We start from the raw sequence: 22,841 nt of genomic DNA, 5'->3' as shown, positions 1-22,841 counted from the left end.
TGACTCTTGCATGATGCAGAACACCAATTTTGTAATGTCTTGTGTAGGTACATTTTTGGGTATCTGAAATTTGAATTATTCAAAGATTTGCAAGCAAAAGAAACATGATCTGAGACGTTTTGAAACATCTGAGATATGTCCCTCACGAAGACTATAGATTATGCACAAGAAGAAGCCTGAGAACATTGACTCAGGCCATTACACAAAATCAGGAACCTCAACAGCCCAATGTTAGCATAACACTCTAGAGGCACACAGACAGACAGTAACCAAATGGAGTTGGAGCCCTCAGACAAAGCCTGGCTTGTGAAGTGTCGCCATATATAGGACTCGATCACCAGCAGATTTGAATCCAATGTCAAATCAATGTCTTGTCTGGGGGCCCAAGTGAAATGGATCAATAAATACATTTCAGAACACATGCATAATTATTTCAGATTTAGGGTAACTACATTTGTAACAAAGTTGTTAAATACGTTCAATCATCTATTTCCGTACTGGTGCACATATATGGATGAGTGTGAGTTTGATGTTGACCTCTTGACTTGACCCCCTACTGCCCATGTGGAGGCAGGCCATTCACCTCAAACATACCCTCATGACCACCTTTGAACTGGGTTTGTGTATTGACATGCTCTTTGTTGATAGTTAGAGGTACGATTCATCATTATAATTCATAAGACCCACTGGGTCAACAGAAAGTAGGCCTACACATTTTACTATAGTGTATTTCCATGTAGGTCTGGTTTGAAACTGCCTCCATCACCATATGTCAATCTCTTAATTCAAAGACTCAATCATGGACATTCTTACTGACAGTTGTGGCTGCTTTGCGTGATGTATTGTTGTCTCTTCCTTTTTGCCCTTTGTGCTGTTGTCTATGCCCAATAATGTTTGTACCCTGTTTTGTGCTGCTACCATGTTGTTGTCATGTTGCGACCATGCTGTGTTGTTATGTGTTGCTGCCATGCTGTTGTCTTAGGTATCTCTTTATGTAGTGTTGTGTTGTCTCTCATCATGTGTGTTTTGTTTTTCATCCCAGCCCCCCCCCCCCCCCTTGGTAGGCCATCATTATAAATAAGAATTTGTTCTTAATTAACCGACTTGCAGAGCTAAAGGTTAAATAGAAAATGTAATAACCTATATAATAATAGATTAAATAAATGGGCTAAACAAAAAAAAAACATTTTAAAAGTGAACAAATGTTTGCAGCTACCGTTAAAATGGAATCATTGCTGAATATAGACGTATGGACTCATAATTATGGGCGGCAGGTAGCCTAGTGGTTAGATCGTTGGACTAACTAGTAACCGGAAGGTTGCAATATCGAATCCCAGAGCTGACAAGGTAAAATTCTGTCGTTCTACTCCTGAACAAGGCAGTTAATCCACTGTTCCTAGGCTGTCATTGAAAATAAGAATTTGTTCTTGACTGACTTGCCTAGTTAAATGAAGGTAAAAAATATTTTTCAGAAATTATATATAATGTGTATGCCCAGCATGGTGGAAGCCTTTCACATCCTCTCTTTGATGACTACTGCTCCATCACTGCTTCAGAAGGGGACCACCATTTCTTCAAAAAGCATATAAATGCTTTCTCAAGTTGTGTATTGGACATGTAGACCTTTTCAAGCGACCTTGTGCCCACTACCGTTCAGGGTGTCGCAGATTCACACCTTTCTCCAGCCATCAGACGCGCTAGGAACAATGTTCGTCTCCAGTGCCAGCCGTCGCTAATTGCCCGCGCAGTTCACACATTCCGACGTCACCTTTGATCACAAGGAGATGAGGGCGGATATAAAACCGGGGATCAGACGGTTGTGGTCAGTCAGATTCTGGGAATAGACTAGAGGAGTAATATGTCAGCCGTCCACGGAAAACTGAGGGTAGGAGACGTAACTCAATTCCCGATGTACCCCGACGGACACATGGAGAGGAATAGCATGCCGCATTCAGGTTGGTTACAGTGTAATTACGCACAAGTTTTAAGCGCAATCTCTGTCAATCTTACTGTCTACCTTCGTTACATTTTATATTCATTGCATCGCTCTTGGTTTTGACAGATTATAGTGCTGCGGATAGGGCAAACTACTTCAACTCCGCAAACGCCACCGGACAGAGAGCGGACAGCATGACCCATCGAAGGAAGAGAACCAACTTCACCCAGCAGCAGATTGGGGTGCTGGAGAAAGTATTCTCCGACACCAAATACCCTGACATATACCTTCGCGAGAGACTTGAGGCTCTCACCGGCCTACCAGAGTCCAGAATTCAGGTATGGCACCAGATTTACAAGTTTGCTAAGACACAAAACAGTGAGTTTCCGTCATAAATCTTTGCAAACTGCTATGGGCAAAATGTTCTAGGCCTACCCACAAAAAAATAACTTGAAATGCGAAAAAAAAACGTTAAAGGCTCTAATACGTTATCTCCCACAGGTGTGGTTCCAGAACCGACGCGCAAAGTCCCGTCGCCTGGAAGGGTCGTCCATGTCTATGAAGCTCAATGGTGTTGCCGCCCCCGTGACCCCGTTCGCGCAACTCCATCACCGAATGCACAACTTCAGACCATCACTCCACACCCGGACGGAAGAAACGCACGCCAAGACCACACTACCCACGAAAACTGGTAACTACGAACACTCAATTATGCCGTATGTTTACGATGCATCCATAAATGGGAATAGAAGAAAAATTGAGCAAATCGAACGAGATGAGTTGAGCGTTGCGGTTCCGTGCAACAACGTTCATCCGTATCACAAGGGAAATGGACTTTACATCAAGTCCCAGAGCAACATAAGCGGTAGTGCAGGTACAAAACATGTTCTGGTTGAATATGACAACTTTCCCCCAAACAAGACCATAGGTCCCGAGATGAAAGTTGTTATCCCTCCTATTCCTTCACAGAACAACTTAGGCAGGTCCTCTCCAAATCATATCGCGTGCCAAGTACAGCATCCTCAGGTTAAGACAAGACCTGATAACTTTGGCCACTTCTCTCCCATTCGTGCCAGCAAGGCTCAAGAGTTTTCTGATTCGGATTCAGAGTGGGAAAATGGCGCCATGTCTGGCTTTGGTGACTTCATGTGAAATTGACTGATGGGTTCATCACTTCAAAATGAACAGATGTAAGTTTGTTATAAAGATACTTATTTATTGTATATTATTTTGATTGTCTTCGTTTTCAAACAGGCTACCAAATAAAATATTATATTTAATCTACCCCTGCTGTGTAATTTTTCCCCTCACTGATCCGTATCAATTGTCACAAAATCATGTTTTCTTGGCTATGTGTTTAATATAAAATGAGAGCAAGGAATATTTACAAATTCCCATATACAGATTTACAAAACAAAAAAAGGTGAACTGGAGAAATTCTGGAAACAAACATTTATCACCTTAGTATTGTTTGAATTTAGGTTACATGTCGGTCTGATGCTTCAACAATGCCCCATTCGAGGCTGCCAATCAATTTGCGTCAACTGCATCAAAAACCAGAATTATCATTTTACAAAAATACAAAAATTTCTTCAGTGCACACAATTACAAAAGCCATCTCCGAGTATGTTACAGAAATGTTAACGATAAATCAGAGTACTCAAAGGTATTGTACAAATATCTACAATAAACAATTTTACAAAACATTCTTTAGCCTACCCTGTGCTTACTACCAGTGGAGTAAAGGAACACAAAACATTGACTCACAAAGGGAAGCTCCAAATGGTAAATCTTGTTTTATCACCAACTCTTAAAAATAAATATGTATTATAATAGAAACTGCTTGAAGTACTGTTTGGCACATGAGACCATAGAATAAATCTACAACATAAATTGGGTTGTGAATTCTTGCAGTGACCAAAGTCTAGTCTATAGACTAGGGTCGGTTTGACATGACATTTTGTCTGTGTTCATTACAGTAAACAAGTCATTTTCAAAGACATATATACAATAAAATCAAACAGTTGTGAGAAAACTAAGGATATTTCCCCACAACCTCAGAAACAGCCTACATGTTGAGCCAGATCATTTCAGTGGGGGCTTTTTGTTTGAAAGTCAGGGGAGCCACAAACCGACCTCTTCTTTCAGTCACTCGAGATAGTGTGCATGTTCCACTTAGTTGATGCTGACCAGGCCGCTCTCTTTGTGTGTGTTCAGACCGTGTTGGTGTTGTTGGCTGCAAAGGCGTGTAGGTTTCCCAGCTGACTCAGACCACTCTGGATGTGGGCTACGTGAATCTCTACGTTGTTCTGGAAGCAACTGCACAGGCAGGACAGGACAAACATTAAGACCAGGTGAACATGCATCTTCTATCCCTTCCTCTGAAGTCTTCCATCACAGTCATCCATCTCCCCTCATAGCACTAAATAGGATGAAATATTGGGCAGAATGGATGTGAACTGTAGAGGCACTCACCTGAGGTTGGAGGGGTCTATTGAGCTCTTTATGTCATTCAGAGAGTCAGTGAGCGATTTAAATTCAAAGGAGTTCAGGTCTCCTCCCTCAGCCAGACACTGGAACACAAACAAATACATGCTCAGGCAAACAAATAAATTGAGTAGTGCTGTGATGCTGTGTGCGCGCACCATACACTAACCTTGATCTGCAGCAGTAAGGCAGTGAGGCCTGAGATGAGGTGTGTGAGGCTGGCGTTGGAGACGCACTGCTGGTCGTCACGGAGGGTGTTGGTCTGCTGCACCATCTCCTTGGCCTCCTCCTCACAGCGCTGACGCAGCTCTGTGGGCCGGTCCACAGGAGCCATGCCCTGATCTGGGGCCAGCTGGAGAGGACAGAGGGACATACATTCTTCGATTCATATTCTTGTATAAACTGTTCTGGGACCAGCCAAAGAGAAAGATGCTCATTTAAGCTTTGGAAACAAAATATGCAATTTATCGGTATAGAGTCATTAGACACCCTTCATTGATGATAATCTAAAAACGACTATTGGTGATGTTTTGCTCGTCTCATGTCTTCTTGCTAAGTACACTCCTAGGAGGTAAGGCGATCTGTTACACGTCTAGCTGCAAGAAAATCAAATATAGCCCTTTTACTGAGATTAGACCGAAAGATGTGCCAGTGTGTCCTCACCTCGTAGCAGAACTGCTGGACCTCGTGCAGCACCTTGTTCAGGTCTTTATTGAGCTGCTCCAGCTCCAGTACTGTGGTGGCATAACGCTTCTGGAACTCTAGGCCTATAGGCATCGAGCACGACTTCTACAAACACACAACACAATGTAATGTTAAGTTGTATATATTTACAATTTCTATGATGGAATACACTGTTAGGAACATATTTTGTCATAATACGGTTTTAGTATTTTCTGGGACTCTACCAGTTTTTCAGCTTCTGCGTTCATATCCTTTAAGTGCTTGACGTGTTCTTTCTTGATCATGAGGATCTTGGAGAGCCTCGTCTAGGAGGGAGAGATTCTTAGTGGGACATTTACCTTCACATTATGCTATATTATCCTAGAAGCAGAGCCAAGACAGGAAGACTGACCACTTGGACGAGGAACTTGACAGGGAACCCTCCAAGCGTGTCCCCGTCCGCTCCAGGGAGTTTGTTTTTCCATGGAGACTGGCTGATGAGGGGATCATTGTCCTGTCACAGGAATATGTGTAAATTCCAATGGCAAATAAGCAAAGCAATATTGAATTCAATTGAGAGACAAAGGGTCAGTCATAATCATGTTATAGCAATAGAAGTACATGTACCATTCACATTGATCTCAAATTATCACAAATAACACTGTAAAGACAATACCTAACCAGTATCCCAGATTACATCATTCAGAAATGAATGATTAGAAGTGATGAAACTATAGTACCAGTCAAAAGTTGACACCTACTCATTCAAGGGTTTTTCTTTATTTTTACTATTTTCTACATTGTAGAATAATAGTGAAGACATAAAACTATGAAAGGCAGGGCTTTACCTAGCATAGACTTGTAGATTAACTGGAGCCAGTGGGTTTGGTGACGAGTATGAAGCGAGGGCCAGCCAACGAGAGCATACAGGTCGCAGTGGTTTGGAGATGTTTAATGTTAGTCTGGAAGGAGAGTTTAGTCTAACCAGACACCTAGGTATTTGTAGTTGTCCACATACTCTAAGTCAGAACTGTCCAGAGTAGTGATGCTGGACGGGCGGGCAGCGATCGATTGAAGAGCATGCATTTAGTTTTACTTGCATTTAAGAGCAGTTGGAGGCCACGGAAGGAGTTGTATGGCATTGAAGTTTGTCTGGAGGTTAGTTAACTTGTCAATATGGGGGCGCTGTTTCCACTTTGGAAAAAATCGTGCCCAAATTAAACTGCCTCGTACTCTATTCTAGATCGTACAATATGCATATTATTATTACTATTGGATAGAAAACTCAAGTTTCTAAAACTGTTTGAATTATATCTGTGAGTAAAACAGAACTCATTTTGCAGCAAACTTCCAGAAAGGAAGTGAAAAATCTGAAAACGATGCTCTGTTCCAGGGCCTGCCTATTGAATTGCCTTATATTTATGGATATGCATGCACTGCATACACCTTCCACTAGATGTCAACAGGCAGTGGAAGGTGGAATGGGGTGTCTAGCTTGATCTGAGGTCGAACAAGAGCTCTTGGAATGACGTGTCCAGAATTTCCTTTCTCTACCTAGGCGCGGGAAGCACCTCCCTATTGTCTTATGATAAGCGTTCGGTATACACGGCTAATATCTCCGGCTTTGTTTTTATTTGATACATATTAGAAAAACATCATAAAATAGGTTTTCAACCGAGTTTCATCAGTTTATTCAACGTTTATTGGGACTTTGAGTTTTCCGTTCTTTGCGTCGAGAGAAACTGGGAACGTCATCAACATTGGCTAGCCTTGTGGAGCGAATTCGACAGGAGAGAAGGACATTCTAAAACCAAACAACGATTTATTCTGGACAAAGGACTCCTTGTACAAGATTCTGATGGAAGCTCAGCAAAAGTAAGAACAATTTATGATGTTATTTCGTATTTCTGTGGAAAATGTTATTTCTATTCTCCGCTGTTTTGGCGGGCGCTGTCTCGCAATAACGCAAGCTGTGTGTTATGGTAAAGTTATTTTAAAAAATCTAACACGGCGGTTGCATTAAGAACCAGTGTATCTTTCATTTGCTGTCCAACATGTATTTTTTAGTAAAGTTTATGATGAGTTCTTTGGTCAGATTAGGTGAGTGTCCAAACTAGCTCCGGACATTCTGGTGAATCGATGCTACATATTCACAATGTATAATCAGGATTTGTAGCTATAAATATGCACATTTTCGAACAAAACATAAGTGTATTGTATAACCTGATGTTATAAGACTGTCATCTGATGAAGTTGGTCAAGGTTAGTGATTAATTTTATATCTTTTGCTGGTTTTTGCGATCGCTACCTTTTGCTGCTAATAAATGCATTTGTGTGTTTGGCTATTGTGGTAAGCTAATATAATGCTATATTGTGTTTTCGCTGTAAAACACTTTAAAAAAAATCGGAAATATTGGCTGGATTCACAAGATGTTTATCTTTCATTTGCTGTACACCATGTATTTTTCATAAATGTTTTATGATGAGTATTTAGGTATTTCACATTGCTCTCTAATTATTCTGGCTGCTTCGGTGGTATTTTTGATGGTAGCTGCAATGTAAAACTATGATTTATACCTCAAATATGCACATTTTCAAACAAAACATACATTTATTGTATAACATGTTATAAGACTGTCATCTGATGAAGTTGTTTCTTGGTTAGTGACTAATTATATCTATTTGGTCGGTTTTGTGATAGCTACCTATGCGGTAGAAAAATGGTGAAAATATGCGGTTGAGTCTTTTGCTTTTGTGGTTAGCTAATAGAAATACATAGTGTTTTCGCTGCAAAACATTTTAAAAATCGGAAATGATGGCTGGATTCACAAGATGTTTATCTTTCATTTGCTGTATTGGACTTGTGATTTCATGAAAATTATATTATATGATATCCCTGTCTCGTTAGGCTAGGCTAGTCAGCTTTTTTGATGAGGAGGATCCCGGATCCGGGAGAGAGAAGCGGTAGAGGTTAACAGTGTCCAAAGAAGGGCCAGAGGTATACAGAATGGTGTCGTCTGCGTAGAGGTGGATCAAAGAATCACCAGCAGCAAGAGCGACATCATTGATGTATACAGAGAAGAGAGTCGGCCCAAGAAATTAACCCTGTGGCACCCCCAGAGACTGCCAGAGGTCCGGACAACAGGCCCTCCGATTTGACACACTGAACTCTGAGAAGTAGTTGGTGAACCAGGCAAGACAATCATTTAAGAAACCAAGGCTGTTGAGTCTGCCAATAAGATTGTTGTGATTGACAGAGTCGAAAGCCTTAGGCAGGTCGATGAATACGGCTGCACAGTAAGGGTCTCTTATCGATGGCAGTTATATCGTTAAGGACCTTGAGCGTGGCTGAGGTTCACCCATGACCAAATCAAAATATATTTTATATTCTTCAAAGTCGCCACCCGTTTCCTTGATGACGGCTTTGCACTCTCAACCAGCTTCACGAGGAATGCTTTTCCAACAGTCTTGAAGGAGTTCCCACATATGCTACGCACTTGTTGGCTGCTTTTCCTTCACTCTGCATTCCAACTCATCTCAATTTGGTTGAGGCCAGGTGATTGTGGAGGCCATGTCATCTGATACAGCAATCCATCACCCTCATTCTTGGTCAAATAGCCCTTACATTGCCTGGAGGTGTGTTGGGTCATTGTCCTGTTGAAAAACAAATAATAGTCCCACTAAGCGCAAACCAGATGGGATGGCGTATTGCTGCAGAATGCTTTGGAGCCATGCTGGTTAAGTGTGCCTTGAATTCTAAATAAAATCAGTGTCACCAGCAAAGCACCCCCACACCATAACATCTCCTCCTCCATGCTTTACGGTGGGAAATACACATGGAGATCATCCGTTCACCCACACCACGTCTCACGAAGCCATGGTGGTTGGAACCAAAAATGTCAAATTTGGACTCCAGACCCAAGGATAACTTTCTACCCGTCTAATGTAAATTGCTCGTGTTTCTTGGACCAAGCAAGTATCTTCTTACTTCAGTCCTTTACTAGTGGTTTCTTCGCAGCAATTCGACCATGAAGGCCTGATTCACGCAGTCTCCTTTGAACAGTTTCCGGATTGACTGACCTTCATGTCTTAAAGTAAAGATGGAATGTCATTTCTCTTTGCTTATTTGAACTGTTCTTGCCATAATATGGATTTGGTCTTTTACCAAATAGGGCTGTCTTATGTATACCACCCCTACCTTGTCACAACAACTGATTGGATCAAACTCATTAAGGGAAGAAATTCCACAAATTAACTTTTAAAAGGCACACCTATTAATTGAAATGCATTCCAACAACCTCATGAACAGGGATGCAAACTGGTGAGGGCCCAAAAAGGCAACTTTTTTTGTTGCACTGAAACATGCAAAAAAAAAGAATCTCTGCTAGGGTGAAATGCAGGTTTTAACTAATTAAACAACAAAGAATAGGATCTACATGATCAGTCTGTGTGTAAAATAAAGTGGTTAACGTGAACCTAACTCACAGCTACATTTTTTTTAAAGAAAGCAATCCAATGTTATTTGTTGCCTAGACTGCAAATGACACTCAAGTCTTGAGAAAAAAACAAAAACAATACACTAATATTGCAGTTAGCCATGACAGCCTTTATAATAGAACGCTTGTGACCACACACACCTAAATATTGCACTTGTGAAAAAAAACATCTTAAAGTAGAAATAGAATTAACCAGGCATTCTATTTTTGCTCTATTATAGTTGCCACTATAGTAGATGTCGATCAAGTGCACAAGGCTACATGTGTGCAAAAATGATGTTCACCGAGTAAAACATTTAATAATCCCCCCTCACAGTGTTACTGTCAAGTTCAACACAACAAAAACATATTTGGGCTACAATGCACATTACATCGTACGCTTTCTGCCTTTGGACTTTATTCTACAATGTGCCAGAGAGCAAGATACCCTTTGTTGGCATAATTAATGTCTTTCAGGCAGAGAGTACACCTGGCATACCCTTTTTATCCACTGTATTGAAAAAGTGAGAAAGAGGGAAAGTGTTTGGTGTTCCATTCAACTCTATAGTGGCATCCAGCTTAAGCCAGGCCCAGCTCCAGCTACACTTCATCACTGAATCCACAAGCAACGCAAGCAACATTTTCACCAAATTTACTAATTCTGAAAATTAACCACATACTGTAGAGGGAAAACAGTTTACAGATAGTTCGCTAACATGACCAAATTTCATACAGATTGCCAGGGTCCAGTATGCAACTAACACGTTATAACTTGAGGAACGGTGTTGGGCCGAAAATCTCCCCCAGCCTACATTTTACTCCCTCCTCTGTTTAACATAACACACATACATTAGTTATTAATTTCGGTTGCCTATCCTGACGTGAAGTTTGTTCTATAGAAAGTACTTGACTCTGATGTGTGCCACAGAACTGTAGTTACAAAATTAAGAAAACTAGAAGGGGGGGGACAGACTTCGGCAAGGCCATTTTCTTGCATGCCGAAATCCACCCCCCCCCCTTCCATCTTGGGACTGCAAGGCACACTTCAAAATCATTTTGGTAGCTAAAATGACAACAAAATGAAGAGCAGAATTCTCAACTAGCAAGCAAGTCGCAGCAATGAAGAATTGAATGTGTGCGCGAGTGCACGCAAGGGGGGGTTCTAGCAAGGGGGAAATTTTCGGCACAACGGCAAGGAGTCGTATACCAGTTAATACTATAGCGAATGGTTAGGTTACTAACGTTAGCTAGTTAACGTTACAACATCAGACAAGCTAACGTTAGCTGTCTGACCTTATTAGCCAGCTAATTTTCACACCATAAACTCAATTATGTGATCAGTTAAGTTGGCTAATATTGCTCAACATTTCTCTGGCTAGCCAACGTTAACTTCGATCCAGCTACTGTAGCAATATACTTAAAAATGCTAACAATACTTGTTCCAAAACGAGACTCGCAAAAATAATCATTCTTGCGTTCTAACTACCCGCTATTCAAAGTGCTCAAACATTGGCACATTCTAAGATCTGATGATGGTCCGAAAACACATTACCGATACTTTCCCTTGGTCGTATTCTCGCAGGGCAGAAACCTCAGATCAATTGGTAAACTCTGATTTACCACCCCAAGATATCCCTGCACAATGTCTATTTGCACCCCTAATGGATGGAAACTACAAGTGTAATGGCTGTGCTCAATGTAATGACACTTATAAATGTAGATACTTCAAACACCCCCAAACAGGGAAACAAATCCCAATCAAAGGTGTCATAACGTGCTCCACTAAGGTAGTTATTTATCTTATAACTTGTCCTTGTGGTAAAAATTATGTGGGTAAAACAAAGCGCGAATTAAAAGTACATATCTTGGAGCATCGTAGCACCGTAGCACCGTAGCACCATTCGTTGCAAAAACTCTACTTACAGTTGCGGCCCACTTTTTGGAAGAAAACCACTCGATTTCGTCTCTACGTTATATTGGCATCGAACATGTCACCCTCCCTAGGAAAGGGGGTGACCTCGACAATTTATTGTTAAAAAACGAGAGGCTGCTTGGATCTTTAATTTAAAGACCCTTGCTCCCTTCAGTCTCCACGTAGACTTTGATCTGAATTCATTCTTGTGATTTTGCATTTGTAAATGTTTGTAGGCGTATGTAGCCAAATTGTATCTATGATCGTACGCTATCCATTTGTTTTTTGTATGCTATTTTAATATGAGAATTAACCAATGATATCAGACCACACCCGGCCATGATTACAGACACCTGTGTGTCTTTTGACACTATATAAATGAGTCCTCCCGCAGTGTTTGTCATTATACCCTGATGATGACAGCTTGTCTGTCGAAACGCTGGACATAAATATATTTGCATCTGAGCTCCTAGAGTGTGCGGCTCTCCTTTATTTTTTGTAAGCGTTCCACTCCGCTAGCCATCACCTCACCTAAATAGGTGTGCGTTTCTTTCCCCTCTAAACAATACTTGTTCTGCCACACTTTCTCCCTCAGCTCAAACTTTCCAAATCCCAGGTGTTTTTCGGTTACAGCGAATGAAGTACGGTTCATCACCTTCTCACTCCCCATCTCGGTGGTCAGGCTTCTCACCTACCTCTGTTATCGTTCAGGGGAAGCGCTGCTGTAGCTGGTAAATTGCCATTCCACTCTCCGCTCTTTCAGCGTGCGCTGATGCCGTAACTAGCACATTGGTTGTCGCGTCTCTCACGCAGTAGCGTGCTGCATTCTATTGTTATGTGAACGATTGGCTGAACCTTGGATACAGCCAGTATTGCTCCAAAGGCGAATCACTCGTTCGCTTACAGCCAGTAGTGATCCAAAGCACCCCCGCACAAACTTTTCTCATCGGATCTACACGAATCACGTAGGTCACCTATTTTGAGGCGAACTTCACCGAAAGGTGACTAGTTTGTATCCCTGCATGAAGCTAGTTGAGAGAATGCCAAGAGTGTGAAAATCTGTCATCAAGGCAAAGGGTGGCTATTTGAAGAATCTCAAATAAAATATTTTGATTTGTTAAACACTTTGTTACTACAGTATTCCATATGTATTATTTCATAGTTTTGATGTCTTCACTATTCTATAATGTAGAAAATAGTAAAAATAAAGAAAAACCCTGTATTGAGTAGGTGTGTCAAATTTTGACTGGTGCTGTACAATGTGCACCATTTCCTTCTTACCATGAGGACTGGTGTGGTGGCAGAGGGGTAGGTCACTCTGGGAGGGGTCATGAAGTTCTGGAAGCGGGAGGGTCTCAGTTTCTGTGCGAAGGTTGAGATGGGCATGGTCTCGTTGGGCTCATTACTCTGGAGGGGGGAAAAGCAACAGAATTAAATCAACCATATCGTTGGTAATACAGCAGGAAGTAATTTATTGGCATCGTCTTTTTCTTGTTCCCTTGGGAATTCCTACTGATTTCCATGTAGCATGTGTGTGATTGAAGGATTTTTCTAAATGTTTTGCTTTTTAAGTTGATAACAGCACTGCTGGTAATGGACAGACTCCGGTTTCTCTGTGTGTTTGATGTTTGCCGAGGTCAGAATCCCTCATTCTAACATGTCAATGCTGAATGAGTAATGAAGACCAGGCGTACCAGTACTTCGTAATCAGGCACGGTGTGTGTGCCCAGCCCATTCCGGTCAAAGGTCACACGGTAAGTGGCAGCGCCCGTATCCACGGCATCGATCTGCCCAGTGAACAGGCCGTCATGGACTCCCCTAAGACGAGCTGGAACACACAGAATCCATCTAATCTGGAGCTTTAAAAGGGGACTTTGGGTGCTATGACTACAGGTTTGCTGATAGCTACTTTTAGGGTAGGGGCTGCTGGTATTTAACAAGTCATTTTGGTTGCCATCACTACAGTGTTTTACCGGTGACTTTGGTTCCTATGACGAGCGGCAAGGGGATCTCGTCGGGGAGGTCTTTGCAGTGTGCCACGTCGAAAAACTTCCTCTGCTGCAGCATACGCATCTTCTGCCTCTTCTGTCTCAGCGCAGTCCGCTCCTCAGCAAAGAACGCAGACGAACACCTAAAGGGGAACATTTAACTAAGTCAATTAGACACAAAAAGTTGGTATACTTGGTGTGCGTGAAAGACAACCAAGGAAGGTTTCTTTAATTAACATTCCAGGATATTTCCCTGAGAATCCATGGTGTCCATAAGATGTGTATCATTTGTGTCTCGAAATAATTAAAAACAAAGGGATATTCATGGGGACAATCTATTCACTTCAAAAGGAAAATAAATAAATGCAAACCAGATTTGGAAGGTCAGTCTTTAAAAAGAGAATGTGCTGTAATAATGAACAATACCGTCTGGGTTTCCCCATCAGTCTCCTGATTGTACCCCACTCCACACGGGTCAACTTCCTGGTCTTCAGGTTGGGGAAGGATTCTTTCAGGCACAGGCAGAAGTCATTGTCACCTTCAAATAACGGTCTGGGTGGAGGAAAAGGTGTCAGAGGTCAAAGGAATTACACACTGGGTGTGTGTGTAAGTTATACAGCTGTCGTGGTAGTGTAGCTTACCCGTCTATGTTAGAATAGAACCACTCGTAGATGCACCATTTGTGTGCTTTAGGAAGTTTGAGAAGGTTTCTCAACCTCAGCCCGATTCTCTGAGACACTTTCTTATCTGGGGTCGTCACATTAGCAAACTTCTGAAAGAAAACAATCAAAACAAATTAACAATAATGAAGTCACCAAATAGTTTACAAAAGCACATCTGGGTTATCCTGAGCTATAGTAGTTGATCTATAGGAGGCAATGCTGTCACCTCTGGGTTGAAAGAAAGCAGTGTATTTGCAAAGAGGGGGATAGGACAACGATGCTGGCCAAAAGCAAGGCATTTATTTTACAGAAGCAACAGGGTTTGCTTTGCCCAGCTGTGTGAGCCGGAGCTATACCTGGGGTACAGAGGTGACCCTCTGGCTCCTTCTAGGGGATCTGGATGGGAGGCGCTGCTCCTCCTCCTCTCTGAACAGTCTGCTCCTCTTGGAGCTCCGTGTGGGCTAGACAGAGGGACAGCATATCGGTGAGAATAATGTCAATGCTTAATAAAAATGTTTCTCAAATGTGCAGATAATATTGCTTATGGCACACACCTACCCCATCTATGATGAAACAGGGGCACTGATTTGTTTAGAACAAAAATTAAGTGTCAAGGTAGAACTGATTGTGCAAATCAGAACATTGAGGGTAACTTGGACAAACTGTTCATGGGAAGTGCTGATAAGAGTATCAGTGTCCACTTAATTAACAGTGATTGAATCACCAGATAAATCAATAGGAGACCTTGAGTTTCAAAGGATAGATGTGATGAAGGGCTAGATTGGCCATCTCACCGTTTCCATGGACACCAAGGTGTGTCTTCCTCTCGTGTTGTGAGCTTTTGTTTGCTTCTCATTCAAAGTATTTGACAGACTGCCCTCTGGAGATGCACAAAATGTGGCGTTATCAAAAATAGATTAAACTTGCATCTTACAAATCACCACTGCTCTCTCATTGTCTATTTCACAAAACTCAGAAATATCTTCCTTTCCTAGTATCCTTACTTCATGACCATACAGGGCTCAAAATGAACACTTGTCCCCTTGGCCAGGAAAAGTTATTAAATTGTCAGACAAAAACAATGCAATATGGTTGTCCAAATGGACAAGTAAAAATTCCAAATCACGCAACAAAAAACCGTGAAAAAAATTACATGTGGCTACTTCAATCAGAATTGGATCAGTATCCTCTGGAAGCAATGTGTTGCACACTGTCCTCCCAATCTCTGCAAATTGCATCGGAGCATAATTACTGTAGGCCTCCCTACATTGACAGGCATGGGCGGTCTTTCAATCATGCAGTCGCGAGATGCGTTTGAGATCAAAGTGTGTGCACATTTGTTGATATCCATTGCTAATTAGTGAGTTATTTTCCCAGTTATAGCACATTTTTGGTCAGCAATGAAAATCCTGGTGTGCGCCAGTGGGCAGTTGCCAGAGGAGAGGGAGAGCCATTTGTGTAGCAGGTAAAATAATGACAGACTCAACTAATGGCCAATTCAAAACATTGTATAGTTGGTTCTCACTAGTTAACTATTAGTATGTATCGATGTCATTGTCATGTCCGATATCCTAAAATAACTTTCCACCGGCACTCTTGTATATCCGCAAACGGCACAGTTGATGAAACCATTGCTTCTTACTCCAGTTGTAAAACTGTCCCTCAAGTGCTCAAAATTGGCTGTGATTCTCCTCTATTCAATACTGGGCATGTAATTCTGCCAAAGTATTGTACGGGGCTTAAAATGCCCCACATTTATTCATAAGTCCTCTGGACTTCCGTATTTACCTAGCATCCGCTATGGGGATTCCTAAGTAACGTTACTTGTTAGCATTTTGTAAAAATACAGTTAAGTGACCTTTATAGTCTTTTTTTTTTTTTTACATTTGAAAAAATATACAAAAATAGCACCCCTATGGTATTACTACCATTAATAACGTATATCCCAGGGTGGCAAAAGGCACGGTATGAAGGTATGGATAGTGCCCAACCCTATTGACAAGTAACTCCTATGCTGTCAATATCTTCCCTGAACACTGAACATTTTAACCTTACAAATAGATAAACATCTCAGTTCACTTCCTCGCCCACCATAGCCATTTGATCCCTGGTTCATTGAATGAGGGAATTATTTTATTAAATACATAAAAAGTAATGTTGCAGGGTGGCCAACCATCCTCCAGGAGATTCCAGGAGAGCTACTGGGTGTGCAGGCTTTTACGACAACCCTGCTAGAAAAAAACATATTGTAAAAATGTTTTTAATCAGCTGCTCAACAGGACTTTGATAAGCTGACTGGTGTGTTTGAGTAGGGTTGGAGCCAAAGCCTGCACACCTGGTAGCTCTCCAGATGGAGAGTTGACAGATTATCAGTGCAGTATTTTATGGGGGGGGTTAAGCGCCTTGCTCAAGACCACATAACCAGGAGATACTGTATTATACATGGGATCAGAGACCAGCAGCCTTCCATTGTCAATAATAATGAATGTTATTGTGAAGTGGTTCCTTGTATCATACAACACCATTTTCTGTCACCTTTTTGGCCCATGGTGTGACTTGAGGTTTCGGACAAGAAAAAAACTAAAATCAGTCCTACTTGTCCAAAGGACTAATGGCTAAAAAAAGTTAATGTCAAGCCCTGCCATAGGTGAAAGGACTGGTCTCCATATTATTGTTTTCTCCTATTAAGTCTTCTACAATCAGTAGTCTTACAGGATAGGAGAGTTAACTACTTAGAACTACATACTTACCACATCACAATGACATCAGTGAATAAAGCGCATTGATGGTCTAAGACTATCACAATTGACAAATTAAGAGTTCAAATGGGCTTAGTTCCGAGTCTGACATCACCTGTTTATTGCATTTTTAAGCTTGTAATTAGAGACTTTTAAAGACTCCTAATCCAATGAGGGACTGACATCTCCAACCTTTTGGGAAAAACACAGTCAACGTGGGCATGCACTATATGCAATACATAGGTTACATACACAGACAGGGATAGTAAATGCACAGACAGGGATAATAAATGCAATGTGTTAAGCTACAGTACCTTTCAGACTGACTAGCGCCTCTGCTGAAGAGCCTGCAATCAAGAGAAGAGGGGGAATGATCCTAGACTGTCATGGAATTTGTCCTCCACTTTAAAAAAAAAAATCCTGCATTCCTATTCATCCTTTCTCTCATTTGATGGGGTTTGAGGATTGAGTGACTTCATTCATGATTTTGGATTTATTATTAGGTACACCCCAGTCACAAAAATGGTTCACTCCTACAGACAGTGAGTCAGGTGACCATGGCTTGCTATATACAGCAGGCAGATAGGCATCCAGTTACTGTTTGGTTGAACGTTACAATGGGCAAACCGAGTGACTTAAGAGACTGAGCGTGTATGGTGGTCAGTGGCAGGTGCGCCAGTATCTCAGAAATGGCTGGCCTCCGGGCTTTCACGCACGACAGTGTCTAGAGTTTACCGAGAATGGTGCGACAATCAAAAAAAAACGCCAGTCAGCGGCAGTCTTGTGGACGAAAACAGCATGTTGATGAGCAAGGTTGAAGGAGAAGGGCAATAATCTTGCAAGCTAACAGGCGGGCGACAAACAGGCATATAACGGCGCAGTATGGCATCTCAGAACGCACAACTCATCCTTCCTTGTCCCGGATGGCTATTGCAGCAGAAAACCATACCGGGTTTCATTCCTATCAGCTAAAAACTAGAAGCGGCTCAAGTGGGCACATGATCAACACAATTGAGGAGTGGAAAAACATTGCCTGGGCCAACGAATCCCGTTGAGTCATGCTGATGGCAGGATTTGACGTAAGCAGCATGAGTCCATGGCCCCATCCTAAATGGTGTCGACGGTACAGGCTGGTAGCGATGGTGTAATCATGTGGGAAACATTTCTGCCACACTTTAGGTCCCTTGATACCAACTGAGAAACATTTGAAAGTCATACTTTGTAGAATCCATTCCCAGAAGAATTCGAGCTGACCTTTTTATTCCACCGTAGCTTTGGCTGTGTGCATCGGGTCATTGTGATGTCATGCTGAAAAGGTGAACTTCCATCCCAGTTTCAACTTTATTGCAGATGGCAGCAGGTTTTCCCTCAAGGACTTTTCTGTACATCGCTCGATTCATTTTTCCTTTCATCCTGATAAACGTAACGCTTTGCATTTCAATTGTAGTTTCGTCAGACCACAACACTTTGACATCCCTCTAGTGGTGTGGGGGCTGTGCTTTGGCAAAGTGGGTGGGGTTATATCCTGCCTGTTTGGCCCTATCGTCGGATGGGGCCACAGTGTCTCCCGACCACTCCTGTCTCAGCCTCCAGTATTTATGCTGCAGTAGTTTGTGTCGGGGGGCTAGGCCAAGTCTGTTATATCTGGAGTATTTCTCCTGTCTTATCCGGTGTGAATTTAAGTATGCTCTCTCTAACTCTCTCTTTCTTTCAGAGGACCTGAGCCCTAGGACCATGCCTCAGGACTATCTGGCCTGATGACTCCTTGCTGTCCCCAGTCCACCTGGCCGTGCTGCTGCTCCAGTTTCAACTGCTCTGCCTGCGGCTATGGAACCCTGACCTGTTCACCGGACGTGCTACCTGTCCCAGACCTGCTGTTTTCAACTCTCTAGAGACAGCAGGAGCGGTAGAGATTAGAGGTCGACCGATTATGATTTTTCAACGCCGATACCAATTATTGGAGGACAAAAAAGCCGATATAGATTAATCGGCCGATTAAAAAAAAATATATATATATATGTATTTATATTGTATTATTATATACTAAAGTGCCTATAAGAACATCCAATAGTCAAAGGTATATGAAATACAAATGGTAGAGAGAGAAATAGTCCTATAATTCCTATAATAACTACAACCTAAAACTTCTTACCTGGGAATATTGAAGACTCATGTTAAAAGGAACCACCAGCTTTCATATGTTCTCATGTTCTGAGCAAGGAACTTAAACGTTAGCTTTTTTACATGGCACATATTGCACTTTTACTTTCTTCTCCAACACTTTGTTTTTGCATTATTTAAACCAAATTGAACATGTTTGATTATTTATTTGAGGCTAAATTGATTTTATTGATGTATTAAATTAAGTGTTCATTCAATTTTGTTGTAATTGTCATTATTACAAATAATTTATTATTATTATTATTTATTTTTATTAATCGGCATCGGCTTTTTTTGGTTCTCCAATAATCGGTATCGGCGTTGAAAAAAAAAAAATCACAAATCGGTCGACCTCTAATCCACTGTGATTATTATTATTTGACCCTGCTGGTCACCTATGAACATCTTGGCCATGTTCTGTTATAATCTCCACCCGGCACAGCCAGAATAGGACTGGCCACCCCTCATAGCCTGGTTCCTCTAGGTTTCTGCCTAGGTTCTGGCCTTTCTAGGGAGTTTTTCCTAGCCACCGTGCTTCGACACCTGCATTGCTTGCTGTTTGGGGTTTTAAGCTGGGTTTCTGTACAGCACTTCAAGATATTAGCTGATGTATGAAGGGCTATATAAATAAATTTGATTTGAAAACAGGATTCAAGGTGGGCTTTCTTGAGTAATGGCTTCATTCTTGCCACCCCGCGGCTCTCTGATTCAGAGGAGTTAGGTTAAATTGTGTTCAACACATTTCGGTTGAATGCATTATGCAACTGACTAGGGTATCCCCTTTCCCCTTTTTTTTTACAGACTTTGACCAGTTTTGGCCATAAAAGCCTGTAGCTCTTTCAAAGTTGCCTTTGGACTCTTGGCAGCCTCTCTGACCAGTCTCCTACTTGCTCAGTCATCCAGTTTAGAAGGAAAGCCTGATCTAGGTAGGGTCTTGGCGATGCCATACACCTTCCACTTAATAAAATCATCTCGACCGTGCTCCAAGGGATATTTTAGGACTTTTTTGATATTTTTATACCCATCCCCTGATCTGTGCCTTTCTACAACTTTGTCCTGGAGTTCTTTTCAAAGCTCATTGGTGCTCATGGTTAAGTGTTTGCTCTGCAATGTCCAACCCAGCAGAGGGAACATACAGGAACTGCTGAATTTATCCTGAAATCATCCTGAAATCACATGAATAACTACAATTTAACACAGGTGGAGGCTAATTAACTTGGTGTGCGATTTTGAAGGTGATTGGTTACACCTGAGCTAATTTAAGATTCAACCAATCTATGAGTTTGATTTTCTAAAACATTCCAGGATATTTCTCTCACTTGGAAGTTGTGTGGTAGGATGTGTAGATCAATGGGGGTGGAAATGTATTTTTTCAAGCTATAATTCAACAAAAGGTGAACATTTTATTTTGAAAGGGGGGCGGGGGGTGTAGGCTTTCTACAGGCACTATATAAGAAAACCCATAGGTCAAATAAAATGTCATATTTGTGAGAATCCAAAATGTGGTGTGTCATAGTGAGGAGATGAGCTCCAGTCAGCAGTCCCCATATAGCCCAGGGGCATCTGTATATGCAAATACTAAAAGTGTTGTGACAAAGCAATGCTCATTGGAGAGAATTGAATCTTTATTAACCCAATAACCCAAGGTCAATTATTGAGAAAGGCTACTTTGTTAGACAAAGGTAGTTAGCTAGGTACAAATAGAAAGAATAGCAGGTGGTCGGACAGTTTTCATATTTCAACTCTCTACAATCGATGTTTGTTAAATACCTAGGAAATTGGCAGTTATTGTGGCTAGAACAGTTACCAGAAAAATATGACAGCTAGCCGGCAGTATGACCCCTCACATCACCCATTAGAGGGCTGTTCTGTCAGTGTCTTGACAGATAAGACTGCTGAATAGGCGATTTGTTTTTAAACAGCAAGACACCTACACGAATGATTTATTTTAGGGAACAGTGTTTAATGTATGTAACTCGCTAACAGTTAGCTAAATGTAGCTAAGTAAGTTAGATACAAATATTCAGAAATCAAGTAAACAAACAAAGCTCAGCTAGCTAACGTTAGAATTCTGGGTTGTTAGCTAACGGGCAACAAGCCTGCTAACCTTTAGTTAGCCATAATGACAATCGTCTAATTATTTTTAGAGCAGCTAGCTGGCGTACTAATGTGAGCTAACGCTTGTTAGCTCGGTAAGCAGCTAGCTTCCCAAGCTAACTTGCTAACAAGCGTTAGCTCACTAGCTTTTGCGTCTAGAAAACGAGTTTACAAACACTTCAGGAAAAAAGTGCGACAAGTATTCAGTTAATAACAGTTACACATACAAGGTTCTAAAGTAAACATTTCCTCACATAATTATATTGGTAGTTTAAAAGTCTTGTTAAATTCGTGTTGTTACTTACTCTCGTCTAGCTGGTCCATCTCCGCCATCTTGAATTAGCCGCGCTGCTTTTTTCAAAGACCATATTGTCAAGATGCATTCTGGGACAGTATGTCTGCGGGGCAATTTTTTATGGACTGAATTTATGTTAACACCTTGATAATAAACAGGTACATTATTATTATCATGTAAACTGTTTATGGAAAGGGATGCTTAAATTGGGTAGCAATCAAATACATGCATTTAGTTATCTAAGCCAATGGAAATGGTAGAGGGTGAGGGTAGGAAACAACACATACACCATGCTGACCCTCAACACTGGGGCCCTCAGGGGTGCGTGCTTAGTCCCCTCCTGTACTCCCTGTTCACCCTCGACTGCGTGGCAGCACATGACTCTAACACTCATTCCACATAGCTAATATGCTGCATGAGGCAAATGCCCGGCCCTGGCCAAATGCTCTGTTAAAATGCAAATACACCTCATATGAGCAATATATATTTTCTTTAAATACAAAATATACACTTACTGTACGCAGTTTATCAAAATTGCACCAGGAAATATTGAATGGAATGGTAGAATGGAAATGCGAGGGAAAGATGAGGATGTATCGTAGCCGATGCTGTGTCAAAACAGGGCCTGGTGCAACTTTGCTAAACTACGTACAAGTACACTAAGTTTATCTTTGTATTTGAAATATTTGTTCTCGCTTATATAAAAGTTACGTTCCAAAGGTTTCCAAAACTGTATCGCAAGTGAGGATTAATAACGTTTCAAAAATCTTAAACAGAGCGTCAAGATTGTAGTTCACATGGAGCCAGCTGTGGTCCATACCTTCAGCTGAGAACCCAAGAGGGGAACTGGCTGTAAGCCCCCTTGGAGTTCTCGAGAGCTAACCTTAAACATGCTAACTCCATAGATATCCCTGTATAATTAACCTTGACAAGACAATAATACATTAATGAGAGGGCTTCATGAGTTACTGGACCATGCAGAAGCTCATCAACCATAGCTGTGGGAAGTAGGGATGCTTAGGGTGCTGCAGCACCCCCTGAAAAATCAGAATAAAAAAATAAAAATGTAAAAAAATATATATTTTTCGCAAAAGTAGGCCTTAACTAGTATTGGCCAGTGGTGTAAAGTACTTAAGTAAAAAATACTTTAAAGAACTACTTAAGTCGTTTTTTGGGGTATCTGTACATTATTATTTATGTTTTGGGCAACATTTACTTTACTACATTCCTAAAAAAAAGAACACACTTTTCACTCCCTACATTTTCCCTGACACCCAAACGTTACATTTTGAATGCTTAGCAGGACAGGAAAATGGTCCAATTCACACACTTATCAAAAGAAAATCCCTTGTCATCCCTACTGCCTCTGAACTGGCGGACTTGTCTGAGTGTTGGAGTGTGCCCCTGGCTATCTGTACATTTTAAAAA

At 41.4% G+C, this 22,841-nt stretch overlaps 2 protein-coding genes across 4 annotated transcripts; one reads left to right on the top strand and one right to left on the bottom strand.

Moving 5' to 3' along the window:
* Positions 1-1,669: 1,669 nt before the first annotated feature.
* Positions 1,670-3,622, top strand: mixl1 (Mix paired-like homeobox). The gene is made up of 3 exons (XM_038962274.1): positions 1,670-1,955; positions 2,063-2,274; positions 2,438-3,622. The coding sequence occupies exons 1-3, from the start codon at positions 1,859-1,861 to the stop codon at positions 3,086-3,088; spliced, it is 960 nt and encodes a 319-aa protein (XP_038818202.1). The 5' UTR covers positions 1,670-1,858; the 3' UTR covers positions 3,089-3,622.
* Positions 3,145-21,495, bottom strand: lin9 (lin-9 DREAM MuvB core complex component). Of its 3 annotated transcripts, none has more exons than XM_038962271.1 (15): positions 21,424-21,495; positions 17,176-17,208; positions 14,918-15,003; positions 14,480-14,584; positions 14,103-14,233; positions 13,888-14,013; positions 13,447-13,604; positions 13,168-13,301; positions 12,755-12,880; positions 5,499-5,600; positions 5,332-5,412; positions 5,087-5,212; positions 4,593-4,775; positions 4,412-4,509; positions 3,145-4,255 (listed from the first exon to the last, which is right to left on the bottom strand). In XM_038962271.1, exons 1-15 carry the CDS (start codon positions 21,449-21,451, stop codon positions 4,150-4,152), a joined length of 1,623 nt encoding a protein of 540 aa, XP_038818199.1. In that variant the 5' UTR covers positions 21,452-21,495; the 3' UTR covers positions 3,145-4,149. The 3 variants fall into 3 exon arrangements, with proteins under 3 accessions (XP_038818199.1, XP_038818200.1, XP_038818201.1); XM_038962272.1 differs by having other exon boundaries at positions 14,103-14,230; XM_038962273.1 differs by lacking the exon at positions 17,176-17,208 and having other exon boundaries at positions 21,424-21,457.
* Positions 21,496-22,841: the final 1,346 nt, after the last annotated feature.

This window comes from Salvelinus namaycush, chromosome 24, assembly GCF_016432855.1.
Source record: "Salvelinus namaycush isolate Seneca chromosome 24, SaNama_1.0, whole genome shotgun sequence".
Taxonomy (NCBI): domain Eukaryota; kingdom Metazoa; phylum Chordata; class Actinopteri; order Salmoniformes; family Salmonidae; genus Salvelinus; species Salvelinus namaycush.
The sequence above is the reverse complement of the archived record's forward strand: the minus strand, read 5'-3'. Positions and strand labels throughout refer to the sequence as shown.